Raw genomic sequence first — 19,405 nt, 5'->3', positions numbered from 1 at the left:
GCACCATACATGACTGCAGTTCACCTTTTAAACTGTTCAGCTCGTTCAGTATTTGGATCATGTGTAAGAAAATGACTTTGCAATTTTGCTAGCCATTTGAAGCTCTTCTTTAATAAATCCTGCAGTGAGTGGAATCTATTCATCATCATAACTTTTTTTTTACTTTTTCATCAAGATTCTCAAGGACAGCTTCTATTATTTCATCATCGCTAAATTTGGTGGTTGACAAGGTAATTATGCCTTGTCAACCACCAATTCTTCAATATCTGCAGACAAAAAATCATCAAATCTTCTCCGTCAACTGCATATGTTAATCTGATATTGGGATAATCAGTCATATGCAAAGTACAGGAGTTTTCTTTTTCAACATTCTGGCCAAGTAGCTTTCCAGCATGCATTCAAAGTTGATGGTTTCAATTCTGATAATGCCAACTTAGCAAGTTTGATGCATCCAAAATAGAAAATTTCTTCTTATTATTATTATTCGTGACACCTCCAAGGAGTCTGAAGACTCATCATGGGAGGACACCTACTTCTTCCACACATCAGTAACTGTCAGTAAATTACCCTTATCTAGTTTATCCCAAATTTGGAATGTTTTTCTTATGTAGTAAGTTTTGAAGGTAGCGATCACACCCTGGTCTAGTGGTTGTATTAAGGATGTTGTATTAGGTGGCAGAAAACAAATTCCACATTCAGGTGTTCTAAAACAGGATGGCCAGGCACATTGTGTATAATCAAAACTTTAATGTCCATATTTTTTTCCCATCAAATAGCATTTAATTTCTGGAACAAAACATTGATGGAACCATTCATTAAAAATTTCTTTTGTAACTCAGCCTTTTTTGTTTGCCTTCCAGTGTACTGATAATGTGTCAAAATCCACACCTTTCATTGTCCCACAGTCTTAGGGATCGATTAATGAGTAATGGTTTTAATGAGATCTCCTGAAGCATTGCTGCAAAATAATAGTCACACGATCCTTAGCTGCTTTAAAATCACCACCACTTTTTTTGTGATTTCATTATATAAGTTCTACTTGGCACTTTTTTCCAAAAAAAAAAAAAAAAAGGCCAGTCTCATTTTTTCCAAATCATCTTTATCAATAATTTTGGACAGTTTTGAAAGAAATTCCATAGCTCCCAGCTCATCTGCAGATGCAGCCTCTCCTTTTATTTTTACATTATAAAGCATGCATCTTTTGAGAAATTTTGTAAGCCAACCTGTGCTTACAATCATATGTACATATCAAAAAATGATTTTTTTTACATATCATTTTTTACATGTACATGTCATTACATATGTAAAAAGTACATATGTACCATTCTAGGATGTGATAATTATAATGGAAATACCCTTTTTAACACTTAATTCAAATAGAAATTTTAAAAATAAGAAAATAAGCACCATTTGAACCATGTTAAATCAAAATATACCTTGTAAAAAGAGAATTGCTTTTGTTTTCTAAACAGTGTTACTTCCAATTCATGTAAAAAAAAAAAAAAGTAGTGTAAAAAAAGAATTAGCTGTATAAAGAATTTAGATTCTCTATGGTAATGTTTCATAGACTACTACAAATCTTTTCAGTTGGAAGTAATGAAAAAAATGGTTTTTCCTCAATGCACAATTAAGTTGATAGCTAAGTGAGCTAGAAGCCATGATAAGAACAGTTGTTGAATGAACTGATTTGGCTTCAGGTTGGAAAGGGAGTTAAGCAAGGATGCCTACTTTCTCCTCACTTGTTTAGTATCTCTGCTGAGGACATCATGAGTGTAGCATTGGACAAGCTCAAGACAGGAATTAGGATAGGTGTTAGAGTGGTTCTCAAAAGAATCAAGTGTATCTTAATTGACAAAGAATTGAAGTCGGCAAGTTTAAAAAAAAAAAAAAAACCTGGGATCCATTATTAATGTGAAGAATTGCTGTTCAGAAGATGTCAGAAGAAGATTGAAGATTAGGAATGGCTAAAACAACAGTTAGATCTTTCTAAAATTTGGAAGGATGGATCTATCTCCACAGGGAGAAAGTTGAGGATTTTGGATGCAGCTGTTTTTCCAGCAGTGACTTATGGATGTGAGGCTTGCAACCTAAAGAAGTCTGATAGGAAATGGATAGCTCCTTTTGAGATGTGGTGCTACAGAAGACTGAAAGAGATGGACAAATGGATGGGTGTTAGAAAGATCAGAAATTTAAGGCTCCTTAAGGATATTGACAGAAGGGAGTTGAAATGCTTTGGACACATTAAAAGGATGGAGAGGGGACTTCTCAAAACAGTAATAGAAGGTAAAGTTCCTGGAAAAAGAGGACTGGGTAGACCAATGAGATGGATGAATGCTGTCTGGAATGACTGATCTTCAGAGCTTTGAAGCCTTCAGAAAAGCATACGACAGGTCCACGTGACAAGGACTGGTGTGGCACGTTACCGAGCATCTGAGTGACCATACTGCATCTGTTGATATCCAATGAACAGAATGGATGGATGAGAGCATTACACCATTTGACCTTCTGCCCATGTATTCCAAATTATGCAGTGTAGTCTCCATAAAATTTCTGTCTCCCTACTTTTTAGCATTTCTGGTGAATATCATCTACTCCAGCTGCCTTACCACCTTTTAGATTTTGATGGCTTTTCTTTATACCTCAGGTATTGATGTGCTCCTGATTTGCATTCTCCTTGAATAGTTTACCATATTCTGTTACTTCTTTTTTCGTTTAAACAGTCTTTCAAAATAATTACTCCAAACATCTTATCTTAATCTTCAGTTTTCATTCACCTTTATCATCTTTGATTCCTTTTATGTACTCTTTCCTTCATTTCTAAACTTTTTAATAGCCTCCAGAATGTTTTGCCACCTCTCCTGATATTTATCTTTTATATTCTTAGAAAGATCTTCCTAAGACTAATAATTTACCTACTTTTATACAATATTTTGCTTTCTTACATTTTTCTGTATATTCTCTCAGATCACATGCTAACTTACCTGTGAATGAGTGAATCTTTGACTATCTCTTTAATTTACTATGTTTGTCACGAAGTTCTGATTTTTCTATCTTTGTAGAAAAACTCAGGCTGAATCAGTCAATGTTTGCTTCTGAGTCTTCTCAAGGTTTATTGTTTTCAAACTTTCATTTTTTTTCTTCACTAATATTTATATATTTAAGTCTACAGTTTACCTCTAAAAGCTGCTCAACCTTTGATTTTTAAGGAATAAAAATGAATATATATTTTCAATATATATTCATTTTTATTCAACTCAATAGCAAGTAGTAATTTTAGAAACCTTTGTATACTTTGTGTCCTGAGCCAAGGTAAAGATATCACTATCTACAATAACAGTCGGTGCGAATTTTCTTATTCCTTATGTCTTCTCTTCGTGTAAATTTGCACAAATCTTTGTGGGAACATGGTATTAATGATGATTAGTCTATGTTCTGAATAGAAATCCAGCAAGTTACTTACTGTTATTAGATTTGCCCTTTCCTCCAAATCCTCAGTGCATTTCTATAACTGATATTCATTTCCTGCTTTGCTGTTTAAATCTCCAACAAGTGAACAGCCTTTCTTTTTTCTTTATATCAACTGTCTTCTCTGACTCAAAATTCCTCTACTTTTTCCTTAGTAAAACACCTTCTGGTCTTAGGCACAAATGAGTCTTATTATTTGACTTTTTCATTTGATGCCAGGTTAGCTGATCCCATATGAAGGTATCAGGGTTTTTCCTTCTGAAAACTGGCTTTTCATCATGCAATTTACAGACAAAAAAATAAGATAAGCGAGTGGTACATAATTTTGTGTGCATATGATGATTGATAGTGGCATTGTATGGTGAAGAAAAAAACAGTGCTCATTGGTGAAGAGCACTCCATTGAGTTCTTGGACATCCTTGTAGATGTCATGTTATAATAATTTTCAGTTTTGGATTTCCTTCCGCAGTGTAAGCAATCTCTGGCATTGCCAACTTATGGTTTACTGTACTAGTTGAATATACTGCCATCTTTTAGGAGTGATTTCACATATTCCATTAAATGTTTTTTAGAAGACAAAATTGAAAATCCCAGAAGCATATCTTCAGTGTAGCAATTATATTTAACTCCAGATTAATGGAAACTAAATGTGCAATGTGAGTGTGACTAGGTATTCATATTAAAAATTAATCATATTTAGAAATAAATGAACAGAAAAGCATATAAAATTATTTTGTAGTTGTGGGGTTCCACTTTGGATTAAATAGGCAATTATATTACTGGAGGTGGATTAGAGAGAAATCTATGCATGTTTTTTAGTACAAGCTTAAAAAAAAAAATTTTTTTTTAATTTGATAAGAATTATCCAGAATTTTTAAGGTTATTGGTAAGAACACTTCAACATTTTGTCTTGGACAGATAATTATTATAAAATTGTTATCGATTGTACCATCCTTGATTATAACATTATAATCAAGAGTGGTGCAAAGACTGACATATCCAACTATCTACTTATCAGTATCTCTGGAGTGGTGAAGATTTTAAAAAAAGTGTTGGTTAGGGCTTGCATGCAAAAATGGATTGACAGAGAATCTATACTTTGCAATGATTAGCTTCGGTTAACTGAAGGAAGGTCATGTTTGAGCAATTTGCTCACATTCTATAATGTTACCATTCAGTTAGACAAGGGGAATGGATACATAATGATTATTTTGGATTTTGCTAAGGCTTTTGACAGAATATAGCATGGACGACTGTTGCATAAATTGGAGAATATGGGATTGGATTATGAAATATTAGCATGGATAAGAGGATGGTTGATTGATGACATATCAAAAAATGATTATGTAGGAGATTTGAGTGTACAAGATTTAAAGTAACCAGTGATATACCACAAGGATCAGTCCTTGGTTTGTTAGGTATTTTATACATTAATGACATTGGGAAAGATATGACAGTAAACATGCAGCTATTTGCTGATGCGATGATAGGCAGGGTAATCAGGAATGTGGCTGATATGCAGCATTTACAGAATGATTTGAATAAGCTGGAATTGTGGGCATGTGAAAATGGTGTCAGTTCAATGCTAGTAAATGTCAAGCTATGCACTTTAGTGCTATGAGATATATCGAGTATCATTATATTGATGAGATTATGCTAGGAATCTTGGAGGTTCAGTAGACAGGAATGAAGTTCAACTCAGAGGGTAATTGCAATTCTGAAATGAACCATGATATGTAAAGATAAAGAAGTCCTTGTCTCTACAAAGTCTTGAAAAGACCTCACCTTGGACTACTGTGTGTAGGTCTGGTCTCCTGTTTCGATGGTGATTCTGATGCAGTGTAGAGAGTGAAGGAGAATGTTAAAATGATATCAGGCTATTATGAAGACAGACTGAGAATTTGTGGATTGCAGCCACTAGCAAACAGGAGGTAGTCAGGTGATAGGGATTTACAAACTTCTGAAAAGGTCCTATAGTATTTCAGTAGATGGAATTTTTAATTTTATGGAAGGTGGGAAAAAGGACAACAGGGCATCCTTGGAAGTTGAGAGTAAATACTGTCAAGAAGGAGGTGAGCTAGATTTTTCTCATAGTGGTGCATGATTGGAATGGATTACCATTGGAGGTAGTAAATGTCAGTAGTGTGAATGAATGCAAGGAAAGGTATGACAGTTCTCCCTTGATGAGTCCCTGATTCCATACGTTTAAGTTTCTCTTTTAATAATTTGCATAACCCCATCAAAATTGACATAGATGAAATGAGAAAATTGGTAACATTGTTTTGTCCTTTAATCTTCTCCATTTACTGTCTTATTAGTTTATAATTTGCTCCTGATTGAACTGGAAACAGATTTTTATATACTGCTGATTTTTCTCATAAGGAAAAGAATTAACTACTTATTTTACTGGTTTTATATTTTATTTTATATTATAGACTGTAGCTATTGTAACAAAGCATTGCATATCCATTCAGATAAGTATATAGAGTTAACTTTATTATATAAGAAACAATTTTTTTGCATGTAGTTTGAATTGTATTTTGCAGATGTCAATAGCTGGTGCTTTTTATCCGAATTACTTTATTCAAGAAGAATATGATGAAAGAGAAATTTCTAGACAGATATGTAATACTGATCCCCTTTCCACTGTGCTGGTAATAATATATATATATATATATATTTTTTTTTTCCCATTAATACAGTGCTCATTTTTTTATAGTTTTCATATTTAAATGTTATATAAACTCAAATATTTTCCTTCTTACTCATCTAGTAAATTGTATTTCTAGGTATAGATTGTATATTTTTCAATGCTTAACATGAAATTGACTTTCAAGTTATGTGAGAATGATGAAGTTGTGTAGGAAAATCCATGCATCAAAATGTAGGAGTAGCAAACTATTTTAACCACTTCTTTGTTGTAAACCTTGAGGTGGGGCACTTAACTCCTACATGACTGCTGGAGAGATTTCTTAGACCCCAGAAGATGTTACGTATACATACAGTGGTGACTAATCATTAAGTTCTGGTAGGTGCTACTCAAAACTAACCATGGCAAGAAAATCAACCTATCACACAGCTTAGTTACAAACATTTAAATCTTATTGTTTCTTTTTGGCATATAGCTGTTCTCATGTTTAACATATATTAGCCACAGTTAATCCTGTGGATTCCAGAGCAACTCTCAAAATATTAATAACATTAAGTTTTAACTACTTCTTTATATGCGGTTATTTATTCATGATTCATGGGGGGGGGGCTGAAAAGTTCTGATAAACACCTAGAATAAAAATGATATCGAATCAACTGATATGACCACAAAGAGCATATCTTAAAACCCTATAGCCTCCACGTTTCATCAAATTGTAATAATTGTTTCTTTTAGGATATATATAGGAAGACATAAAATTAATTTTTATTCTAGGTGTTCATCAGAACATTTCAGCCCCCCCCCCTCGCATAATAATAACAAATAAAGCAGTAAAACCAGATGATGTATGAGTTCAGACATTGGAAGTGAACATGAACCATTGATAGGAAATTTTAATTCTAACAAAATTTTTATTTAAAAAAAAAAAAAAAAATCAAGAAATACATGGAAATAAATTTAAGATTGAATTATTACAAGACAGTATAAGAATAATTTACCAAAATAGACTAAAAGAACAATTTCACAAAAATGTTATCATTGAAGAAGTATAGATTCTCATTGGGAAAAATTTTAAATGAGCATTAAATAGCATCTATTTAATGCTCATTAGTACTATCATATCCTGTACACCCCTTGTGGGTACATGGCAGGAATTTGATGATGATGAGGTATATTGAAGAAATAAAAGCACGAACAGAAACAAACAAAACTGCATTTAATAAACATTTATGTTTAATAATTGATAAATACCTATGCAATTGTTTTATGAAGTAATTGTTTCACAAAAGTAATTATCTTCAGTTAAATATTTTGGAAACCATGCATGGTCATCTACCTGTAATTATGCAAAAAAAAAAAAAAAAAAAAAAGCAAGAAATTGATGCAAGATTTTTGTACCTGAATTGATTACAACTATTTTTTTGTATGCATCAATGTTTTTTGTTCTCTTATGATAAAAAAAAACATATTTCAGAATGGAAGTTTCTCTTATTTATTCCTGCCATTAACAACAAATTATATGATAAAAGGACTAGAAATATAAAAAATTATATTGTATATGTTTGGTCCATATCTCTTTAAAATTACAGCTCCACTACAATTTACTCTAAGGAACCACATGTTTCATGCTGTCTAGTAGTGCTAGCTTTGAGAGACAGCTATAAACATGATTTAATCCAGTTAAGGTTTCTCCTGATTGTGAAGGATTATCACAACTCATAATTCATAAATAAATTTATTTTTTATTTATTCTAGTTTATTATAAATTTGCTGTAGATAATCAAAAAATTACCGTATTTTATCCTGTTTCTTGAAATTTGTATAGCTAACAGAATGAAGAGTATCATTTAAGTAAATACTTGCACTTTTGAGTTAAATCAAAAATTTGAGCACGTTTACATAAGTGCTTCACTGTAAAATCAACAGAAGAAAGCAGTAATTTATTAATTTATTGAACTTTCTAATATATTGTTGATTTTCTAACCAGTGTCATCAGAGCACAAATTGTATATGTTTGGTCCATATCTCTTTAATTGAAGTAATCGAAAGTAATTCAAGATAATTACTTTCGTGAAACAATTACAGTGACATACAGCACTCAGCTAGAATGTCATGGAAACACTTTAAATTGTAACTGACAGTGTCTAGTGCCATATACCAGTGCACTTAATTTGGAGAAGTTCATGTTAATGTGGTCTTAGAATGGCTCTTCCCCATCTTTGGCAACTTACTGTATTTTTCCGTGTATAAGACGATACTTTTTTTTCTAAAATTTTAGACCAAAAATTGATGGTTGTCTTATACACAGGAGATAACCGGGTGAGAGACCCCTCCCCCCCGGTTGCTATGGTGAAACTGCCAGTACCTTGTCTCCGCGAACAGGCTTCTGCTAATCACTAGCCTTTGTTAACTCTGTCGATTGACAACATTAATGCCCGATTCTGAATAAACCAATCAGAACTCTGAAAGCATTCGTACGTCTGCAACTCATTCGCAGGGTAAGTTAATGCATCAACAATATTTTGAGCACTAGACAGTGGAGATGTTCAAAATATTGATTTCTTAATTTTGGGTTTCGAAAAAGTAGGGTTCACCTTATACACGGAAAAATATGGTAATATCACTTGTTGAGGTTAGGGAAGTGCTTCATAGCTGATTCTTCCATTTAATTTTGTGTGAAGGAATATCCAGTTCATGTGTGCTATTCCTGACTGGTCATACAGATTATCAAAGAGGTAGCTCTTGTGTTCAAGTAAGATGTTACCAGATCTAGTCTGTTCAAACCAGGCCAAGCAGCAGGCACAGGGAACTTAATACATACCAGGATGTGTAAGAGAATGAATAAATGAAGAAAAGCTAGCTGATTCTGGAGTATATCAAGTTCACTGTGCCTGCATCTTAGCCTGGCCTACTCCTTTAGATAGACTTAAAATTTGACTTGACAAACATGAACTACATCAATGACAGGACTAGTTAGTAGGCCATGCTCTGGATATTCCTTCATATAGAATTAAATGGAATAAGACTTCTGTGTTACACAGAAATTACTACAGGTCTGAGAGGCTTTAAAAGAGAGACTTTAAAATCAATAAAGCACTTATAAAGATCTGAGAATCATTCTATGACCAAATTAGTAGGAAATTTTAAAGTAACTGCTCTATCTGGCCACCTAGAGGCACCTGGTTAGGACTTTAATTTCTTTTCAGTAACAAACTGAATTATTTCATAACATTCTAGTTGAGTCTGCCACCATGGTTGTAATTTGTGATCTGATGATGCCGGTTAGAAAACTAGCAAAATATTAAGTTCAATAAATTGTTTTTTCTTCTGGTGGTGAAGTACTGTTATGACTAACTAGCAGTGCCCAAGTCTTTGTGTGTCCAGCACATTTTGTTTACCTTAGGTGGGATTACCTATCATCTTAAGTGCTGCAGATATTCAATTTATGCTGTTCCATATAGTAGTAAGCAGTAAGGTGCAGCAATTGGGTGAAATCTATGATGCTTCTTCTGTTAACCATATTATCACAATTTTATTTATGTATCACCTGAAATACATCCAATTTAATAAATCATTAGTGGGTGTTCAGTGTTTAAATTTAATATTGATAAACCCCAGTTCAAATTTCAGCTAGAATGGCTTTATAACAAAAGATGTGTTAGCCAGTTTCGTAGGAAATGGCGGAGTTATTCTCTCAGAAACTCAGGTTTTTTAGTCTACATGACAGATCAACTGGCTAACAAATACAGACATTGCAGGCTATGCAGATAAGATTAATTTGACCTATGGAAAGTTTTAATTATTTTTATTAAACCATTTAATCCAACATGTAAGGTTAATGTCATGAGTCACATATTCTCTCTCAGTGTAAGAAATAACTACTGAATCAAATTTAAACTATTCTGCATTTTGCATTCAGTTACATAAAATAATCTTCTTCTTCTTTCACCCTGCCTTATCCCATGTTAAACGGGGTCAGCGCACCAATCTTTAACTTTCCTCTTCCAAGTTCTCTGGTTCAGGGCATCCTTCGGACTCCATCCATTCTCCCCAAGATCCTCTGTCATCTTATCCCTCCACCTGAGCTTGGGTCTGCCTCTTTTCCTCCTTCCCTCCAACTCCATATACTCCACTCGTTTACCAACATACTCCTCACCTTTCCTCTCAACATGTCCAAACTACCTCAGCCTACTTTCTTGTATCTTCTTGCCAATTGGTCCCACCTTAACCATCCCTCTGATGTAGTCATTCCTTATCCTGTCCTTCTTTGTCATGCCACTCATCCATCTCAATCTCCGCTACCTCCATCTTCCTCTCCTGTGCCGTGGTTATAGGCCACGTCTCCGCACCATGGAGCATCGCCGGCCTCACCACCATCTTATAGAGCTTTCCTTTCCTCTTACAACTCGCTCTCTTGTCGCACAGGACCCTGCTCATCTTCCTCCAATTCTTCCAACCGCATGTTATGCGGTGCTGTATTTCCTCATCCAGGTCACCATTCCTCTCGACAACCAACCCAAGGTACTTGAATTTCTTCCCTGAAATTAGCCTTTCACCCTGGAGTCGTATGACGATATCCTCGTCACTCCCTGTTGACATATATTCAGTCTTCACCCGGTTAATTCTCATGCCGCTCTCCTCCAATGCCTTTCTCCACTCTTCCAGGGTATTTTCAAGCTTCTCTCAGGATGATTCGCATAGAACAATGTCATCGGCAAACAGCATGCTCCATGGTGCCTCCTTCTTGACATCCTCCACTAGTACATCCATGACCAGGTCAAAGAGGTAGGGGCTCAGAGCTGACCCTTGGTGTAGCCCTACGATAATAGGGAACCCTTCTGTCATGCCGACACTAGACCTGACCTGAGTTTCTGTTCCCTCATACATCTCCTTCACCAACCTCACGTACTTCCCCGACACTCCCTTCTTCCTCATACACCTCTATACCTCCTGCCTGGCCACTCTGTTGTATGCCTTTTCCAGATCTATAAACACCATGTGCAGATCCACTTGCATCTCTCTATATTTCTCCATCAATCACCTTAGTGCAAATATTGCATCGATTGTCCCTCTTCCTGGCATAAATCCAAACTGCTCCTCACCAATTTTAGTTACATAAAATAATATATTATGCTAAATATATGAAGAGACAAAGGCTTCAATTCGGCGACATATAACTTGTTAAAGTTAAGGGAAGGTTGAAACCGGTCTGGGTAGTGACCTTCTCTCATAATGTAGAACAGTGATACAGCTCCTAGGAGCTATGTTCACATTATGGGTAAATATCAATAGTAGTGATTGGATCTTGCTCCACCTTTGCTATGAGTTTGCCTCAGCTTGCACTACCTTAAGGGTCATTTGCTGCTATCCAGGTATTTGCTTACACTTGGAATCGCCAAACTTTACATGAAACTCTTTTGAGTTTCTTATTCAGCTAAGAAACAATATGGGGTGTAATATCCCTTAACTTTAGCAAAATATATTATGCAAAACTCATACCAGAGAATATATATATATTCAAAGAGTATAGCCAATATCAGCTGTGCTATGGTAGTGGCTCTTATATTACTACTGCTGTAATTTTTTTTTTTCCGTACTATATTTATAAAATAAGTATCCTTTATAAAAGAATTTTTTTAAAAATTTTAGATACAAGGTTTGCCAGTTAACCAGGGTATTTTATATGCACGTCCACTTAAAGAAATGCTGCGATGTTGTGCAGAGAATATGAAAATTGACTTTGAAGAGGGAAAGTGAGTATTTATTTATACAGATTTAGAATTTTCTGATGGGGAACTTTTATTTTATACAATATAAATTGCTATTGTTATGAGAATAATTAAAAATTGATATTCTAATTGGAATGGTTATTTGCATTGTTGTCTAGGTGCACTCATGCACACACTGTAGCTTCATCAGTAAAGTGCAGGAGCCAAAATTGAAAGAGGTGGTTGATATTTTGTTGGTGATAACCAACAGGAACCTGTCGAAATTAATCAATTAATTTTATTGCACGTTTGTCCCATTTGTGCTATAAAGTCGCTCAAAATTCTTAGTTAATGGATAAGGATGGACTATATTTATCCATTGATCTGTAACTATTCATTGTAAAATATTGCTTACTGAGGATGGCAAAGATGGCCAAAGATAAGCAGACATATGCTTGTTTTAATTGATTTCGAAATATGCATTATTTAGAATTAATGAGCACATTTCTATAGATAAAAAAAAATCTTATAATAATAAAACAGTCCCAAAAATTTGTCCAAAAGTCATCAGAAAGCCATATCTCACTCTCTCTCTCTCACACACGCGCGCGCACACACAAAAGTGATATGGCCCATCCACAGAAGACTCTACATCTCTAATACATTGCTATTACAGTAGTGGGTAAAGAGGTTAGATAATATGGAAAAACCAAGCATGGAACTTAATAAGTTACTTCAGGCATTTAATAAGAAAAGTGGCAGTCTCACACTAAGCAGGTTAAAGACATTCACGAACATCCCTATCTACATTGGAATCTGAGCAAACAGATAGCATATTATCTCTCCATTCTAATCAACCAGGCTTGCATATACAGCATAAATTCTAACTTCAGTGGAAGTGAATTTTCATCCTTCATTAGCATGAATGATAGAAGTTCATTGCCAACTGCAGTACTTCAAGAAGGACACTTAATTTTATTGAGCAAAGTTCGACTGTTTAGTTCTTTACCACCTTTCTAAATTATAGTAAAAATTAGTTTTTTTTTTTTTTTTTTGGATCAAGAGATTTTCTCTTTACAGCTCATAGGTTGCCTATCTCAAGTCAATCCACTGAACTATTCAGAACTTTCTATCTGTTTCCTGCTTGTAGAAAAGCTATTGCAATTTTGAATAAGGCTGACTATGAGACAAAAGTATCCAGCCTATTAGAAGACACCACGACCTACCAAGAGATCACACGTAATCCTACTAATTCACAAATTAAACAGCTAAATAAATTACTTGATGAGGTTATTAGTTGGGATCCTAACTATGTGGATAAAATACGCGCCTACTTTGGAAGAACTCCTCGTCTTTATGGACTCCCAAAAATCCATAAAGAAGGCTGTCCTGTACGACCTATTGTAAATTGCATTGACTCTCCAACTTATCAGATTGCAAAAGTATTATCACGTTCCTTAAGTGCTCTCACTGGTCATTCCAGATCCTATATAAAAACTCAACAGATTTTCTTGAAAAAATCAAGGATATAAAAATTACAGATTCTGAAATATTAGTCAGTTTTGACATCATTTCTCTGTTCACCAATATCCCATTAACCGACACAGTCAATTCTTTATATGAAGATTACCCTCCATATACCGCAAGGATATTCGAATATGTCATCCACTCAAGTTATTTCAGTTGGAAAAACAAAATCTACAAACAAATTGAAGGTACTGCCACAGATAGCCCTCTGTCTCCACCTCTGGCAAACTACTACTTGAAACAATTCGAAGATACTATGTTCTCATCCATTCATCCTCACCCATCTCTTTGGTTCTGTTACATCGATGATGTTTTTGCTGTTTAACCACACACTGAAGATGAACTTTCCACTTTTCTACAATGGATAAATAACCTTCACCTACGCATCAAATTCACTATGGAAAAAGAAAACAACGGTAGTTTACCATTTTTGGACATCCTCCTTACTAGAACGTCTTCTGGTGCCTTATCTACAAGCATCTTTTGAAAACCCACATTTACTGGCAGATACATTCACAAAAAGTCTGCACACCACATGTTGCAAAAATTTGACATTCTTAAATCTCTAATTCATAGAGCACATAAAGTTTGCTCTTCCCCAATAATCTTACAACAAGAACTTTCCATCATTAAAAAGTTAATGGAATCAAATGATTACAACTCCAATCAAATCCAACAGATACTGGACTCTTATGATCCAACACCTACAGTTTCTTCAACGGTCCGCAGAGTTCCTATTCCGTACGTTCCAGGAATCTCGGAACCTATAGGTAGAATTCTAAAAAAGAATCAATTGATTCCAACATGTATTCCTATCAACAAAATTTCTTCTTTATTACCTTCTACAAAGGATAAACTGTCTTCTCAATCTTTGGCTGGCATTTACCAAATACCTTGCGAATGTGATGTCTCTTATTTTGGACAAACTGGCCATTCTTTGGAAAAAAGAATAAAAGAACATCAATATTATATTGATTATAACAAACCTCTGAAGTCTGGTCTGGCACAGCACAGTATTGACTCTACTCATAGTGTCCAGTGGGATAAAGCAGTTCTTTTCCATAGATGCAGATTCAAATATGAACGCTTATTCAAAGAAAGTTGTGAAACTATCTTACACCGACCGAATTTAAATAGAAATGACTGTATGTCTCTCTCTCAAAAATCTGGGAGACTTTTATCTTATGTAAAAAACCATTTATCTTAATAGATTAAATTTGTTATTTCTATTATTTCCTAGCACGCGGTAACAATTGTATTTTAATAGGTGATCCACCGAACGTTTTGCCTGTATTCCATTCCTATTACTGTTACAGACACTGAAGATGTACTATTAATTTTAGTACGAAATATCTGTCCTTTTACCAATTAAAGATATCACTGTGGTTTTTACGTGTTACTTTATTATTTAATTACTATGCCACAGGTTCCACTAAAAATTAGTATCAAAGATTGCAAATACAACTCAAAAGATAATTGCAGTGCTGATATGAATGTTCACATGTAGAGATAAGGATGTCATTTTGTCTCTTTACAAGGCCATGATAAGACCTCACTTGGACTATTGTGCGCAGGTCTGATCTCCTAGTTTCCATTGAGATGCTGTATATTGGAGAGAGTGTTAAAAATGATATCTGGATTGTGGAATACTGTTTATGAAGAGAGATTGAGAATTTGTAGACTGCAGACACTAGCAAACAAGAGAAATGAGGGATATGATTGAGACTTACAAACTTCTGAAAGGTTCATACATGATTTCAATTTACCGGAGGGTGGGAAAAGGACAAGAGGGCATCCTTGGAAGCTAAGAATGGATGCTGCTAAGAAAGGGGTGAGCGCTAGATTTCTCTCTCATAGGGTGGTGTGTGATTAGAATGGATTACCATTGGATGTTGTGAGTGCAAGCAGTGTGAATGAATTCAAAAATAAATATGATAGCTGGTGTGTTTAGTATGTGGCCTCTCTCGATGAGTCTCTGACTCCCTGGAGGTTTCTCTTACTACTTTTTTGGGGAAAAAGAGAGTTATATCTGAGTAAATATAGTGTGTGTGTGTCAGGGACAAATATTCAAGGTGTGCTAGGTGGGCTGTGCTCATCCACTGGATCACGATATCACCAACATATTTTTGCATTTATTCCCGTTAATGACTCCCCTAATTGTTTCCACACTTCATATGATTACTAAAATTAAACACAATATACTAATTCTTCATGAAGAGGACACTTTTCGACACATAAACCTCTCCCTCTTACAAATTTTGCATCTTTGAGTAATTCAAATATACCAACCAAATATAGCATTCTCCTTCATTGTTTTCTAATGAAGTATCCAGTATCTTAAAACAAACATATTGTCCTCACTCTGTGCAGATTTGGTTATTCTGCACAAATTCAAAGTTATCCTGCAGTTAATTGCATTAGACCAATTAAGATGAGCACCAATGTGCTATACATTGATAAAAATGCAGTGATATGGTTAAACTGACATAAATTTTGTAGCACAGGTTGCATAAGCATGACAGCATACCGAACTGAAAAGTGCACTCTACACCACTGATGCATGTACAGGTAGTTCTCACTTTACGAATTTTACCTTTACAAATTTTTTGGACAGAATTTTTATTTTAAATTGTGCGTGACAAAGGTGATTAGGAGCATGTATGGGGAATTATGCAGTATATAATGACATAATGATCAGTTAGAACAAGTCTCAGTCACTCACAAGCCTTGTGGATGCAAGTATTATTTGTTCTTCAATTACATCTGATTTTTTATTTTATTTTTAACTATAATCCTTTCACTTTTCCAACAATGTCAAAAAGAAGCAACAGCGCAAAACCAGAAAATGAGCAAAAGAAACAAAGAAAAGCAATTATGTTAGAGAAAAAAATACAAAATTATTACCAGCCATCAAGCAGGTAGCACTGTTAAAGCTCTTTCTGAGAAATTTTCTCATGCTACTTCTACAGGTTGCAGCATTTTAAAGGATAAAGAAAAAATTGAAAGTAAAAAATTCACAACTTGTGCAGTCTACATGGTTGCATAATAAAGAAATGGGCAATATAATTCCTCATGGAAAAACTTAACTGCTTGAATATGCGACCAAACTCAAAGATTAAACATGCCTGTTTCCTACACAACGATTTGTATTAAAGCATTAGCCATTTTTAAAATGCTGAGACCTAAAAGGCGATGACTGCAAAGAGACTTTTGCTGCAAGTGGTGGGGATTTGACCACTATAAAAAGCAAACTGGTTGGCATAACATTAAAATACAAGGTGAAGCTGCAAGTGCAATAATATTCCTTCTTACGAATGGAACTTTCACTTACAAAGGCAAATAAACTCCCAGTTTATGAACGGTTGCCAAGAACCTATTAATTCGTAAAGGTGGGAACTACCTCTGCTTGGAATGAAGTCAGACACCTTCGTGGGTAAGGTGCATCATGCCATGTAACATGTCATGTGTTTGTAGCCAGTATAAATGAACTGATTAGTTTGAAAGAAGCAATGTGATAGGATTCTGTTTGGCAAATTGTTAACAAACTGAGCCATTCCAGGACAACAGTCAGTGATACCATACTGAGATGGATGTGCAGGCCATCAACTGCAAGTACTACCCGTAGTGGATAACCAACCACTCTCACCAAACTTAACCGCAGGGTTTACTGTGAAGGATAAATATGTAAAAACTGCCATTCATCAGCCAACACATTGAATGCAGAGTTCCATACCAAACTAGCAGTATTAATAAGTGTTTAAGCCAGTTTTTAGTTATGGATCTGAGAGTTTGGTTAGAAATAAAGCACTTGATCAAAGATTAGACCACAGATATAAGAGTTCTGAGAATTAAGAGAGTGAACTGAATGCATCAATGGCAGAATTATTAAAAATGAAGCTATTAGAAAGGAAGCTATTATTAGCATTCAACGATGTGTCAGCATAGCTAATCTAAGGTTGGGTGAGGAAAGATTAGCAAAAGCAGGTGTTAATGCCATGATAGCAGGAAAGAGACCCAGAGGAATACCAAGGTCTTGGTGGATTGATTCAGTTAGAAGTATCTTAGAAGCACAAAATGTTATATATGACAATACTGGAGTTATCACAAGTAATAGACTGATTTGGAGAAAAATGGTTGATAGGAGATAAATGTAAAATTCATCATGTAGTGCTGTCATAGTAACCTGCATATGACTTAGGGGTACACATAAGGACATTGATGATGGTGTACTTCCTCTCAGACAAGCAATTTTGGGAAATGTTATAATATTTCATTCAAATTTTTTAACATTAGTATTATAAATGAATGGCTCACACTCATTACTTTCATTTCAAATATTTGATCCTGATGCATCAGTGGGTTTTCTCACATTTACCACAATCATTTTCATTTCCATCTCTATTTTATATCAGTGTTGTGTATTTCAATTTAAGATAAGATTGATTTTGAAATTTAGCAAAGTTCCAACCTCATGGTTTGAACTATTTGAATTTAAACTGTTAAGAAAACAGTTTGAATCATGTGGCCCTAACAGTGCCAAGAAGCACATTTTGTTTAAAACTACCTTTAGATTTTTTTTAGTTCTTGAAAAATGAATTGCAGAATAGATCTGCACTTATCTGTAACAATATGATGATAAAAATATAAAAGTTGGAAAAAAATCAATTTTTTTATTTTTTAAAAAGTATCTTGTGCCCTATATACCCTTTCCATACCCCAGGGTATGCATGCAACATTTTGTGAAACACTGCTCTGGAAAATTCCATAGCTGTCATGAGATTATTGGTACAGTTTTGGAGTTCTTGTGTCAGATCTCTTAGGTACTAAATAAGTATCTACATTGAGTAATTGAAACATTTTATAATTATATTCCTCAGTGTCTGGGATTACAGTGGCAATACCTTTTATCTGCTGGAAGAATTACTATTGTTGGATCCTACTTCTTCTCAATCTACACTTTGGATCCGACATGTTAATCACTATGATGTTCTTAGACAAAATAGAAGGTTGCTAGTTGATTTCTAATTCAAATATAGAGAAAATTTATATTTAAAGACTGCGCCACTCTATATCTGAATTAGTTCAAGAACTGAAGAAAAACCAACTCACAACTATCTCTCCTTTTAGGTGTTAATATTGTATATACTGGCCGAGTATATTTAACTTATTTATCTCTCCTGCTTTGGTTCGAATATTTTATGAATGGTGCAGTAAAAGAGATTCAGGCAAAATACATCTTTTGATTAACAAAAACAAACATTTAATTTTAGAATCATAAATTTTACACTTAAATTCAATTAGTAATCAAGTTATTATAAACACTTCAGCCTTTCTGATAATACTGTTATACAAACTCAGACAATGGTAAATTTGTTGTCTCTAATACAGTCTTCTCACAGTTCCTTAAGTTCTAAATACAATAAAATCGCAGTAACACCACTTTACAAGCAAACACTTTTAAATTTACACTTCAGCTAATCTTCGCAATAGTTACTGTTAACATAAGGAAATTCTAGGATGAAACACACTCACATCTCTGCATAGGAATATTAATGGTTGGAATGTTCTTACCGATAATCTTCTTTCTTCATAAACTTATACGCAAACATTTTTTAAAACTGTAAACACTTTTAACAATAAACGGCGCTTATTAAAATAAATCTTCTAAGCAATAACTGAATTAATCAACGGATACAATGCACTTAATCAAACGTTCTTGCATGAAGTACTACTAATCACTTATGAATTAAGGTAACACACATTAATTCCTTGACTTGAAGTTTTATATGCACAGTTGTCCATTCCTCCGGCATTCAATTAACTCTTTAGGCACTATAATTCTAAACACAGCTAACGGTAAACTTCAACTTTACAGCCTCTACTATTCTCTCGAAACTTTGTACTTTGCTTAAAGATTCCGTGTGTCCTTGAAAGGTCGGCCCTGAAATTAAATCTCAACTCTAGTATCGCTATTCATTCAGTAGTCACTCAGCTGTCTTCCGTAGCTATAATTGTTATTCTACAACTTATTAGCTAACCGCTTCTCGACTACTGG

At 34.4% G+C, this 19,405-nt stretch overlaps 1 protein-coding gene across 1 annotated transcript in view; it reads left to right on the top strand.

The window, feature by feature from the left end:
- The window catches only part of spn-E (tudor domain containing 9 protein spindle E), a 469,695-nt gene that overhangs the window by 279,473 nt on the left and 170,817 nt on the right, over positions 1 to 19,405 (top strand). Inside the window, exons 22-23 of the mRNA XM_090399558.1 lie at positions 6,012 to 6,119; positions 11,765 to 11,868. Of these exons, the coding sequence (XP_090255684.1) occupies positions 6,012 to 6,119; positions 11,765 to 11,868 (212 nt within the window). The remainder of the gene's footprint in view (positions 1 to 6,011; positions 6,120 to 11,764; positions 11,869 to 19,405) is intronic.

This window comes from Typopeltis vanoorti, chromosome 10 (genome assembly GCF_054136105.1).
Source record: "Typopeltis vanoorti isolate ZY-2024b chromosome 10, IOZ_Tvanoo_1.0, whole genome shotgun sequence".
Classification (NCBI taxonomy): domain Eukaryota; kingdom Metazoa; phylum Arthropoda; class Arachnida; order Uropygi; family Thelyphonidae; genus Typopeltis; species Typopeltis vanoorti.
The sequence above is the reverse complement of the archived record's forward strand: the minus strand, read 5'-3'. Positions and strand labels throughout refer to the sequence as shown.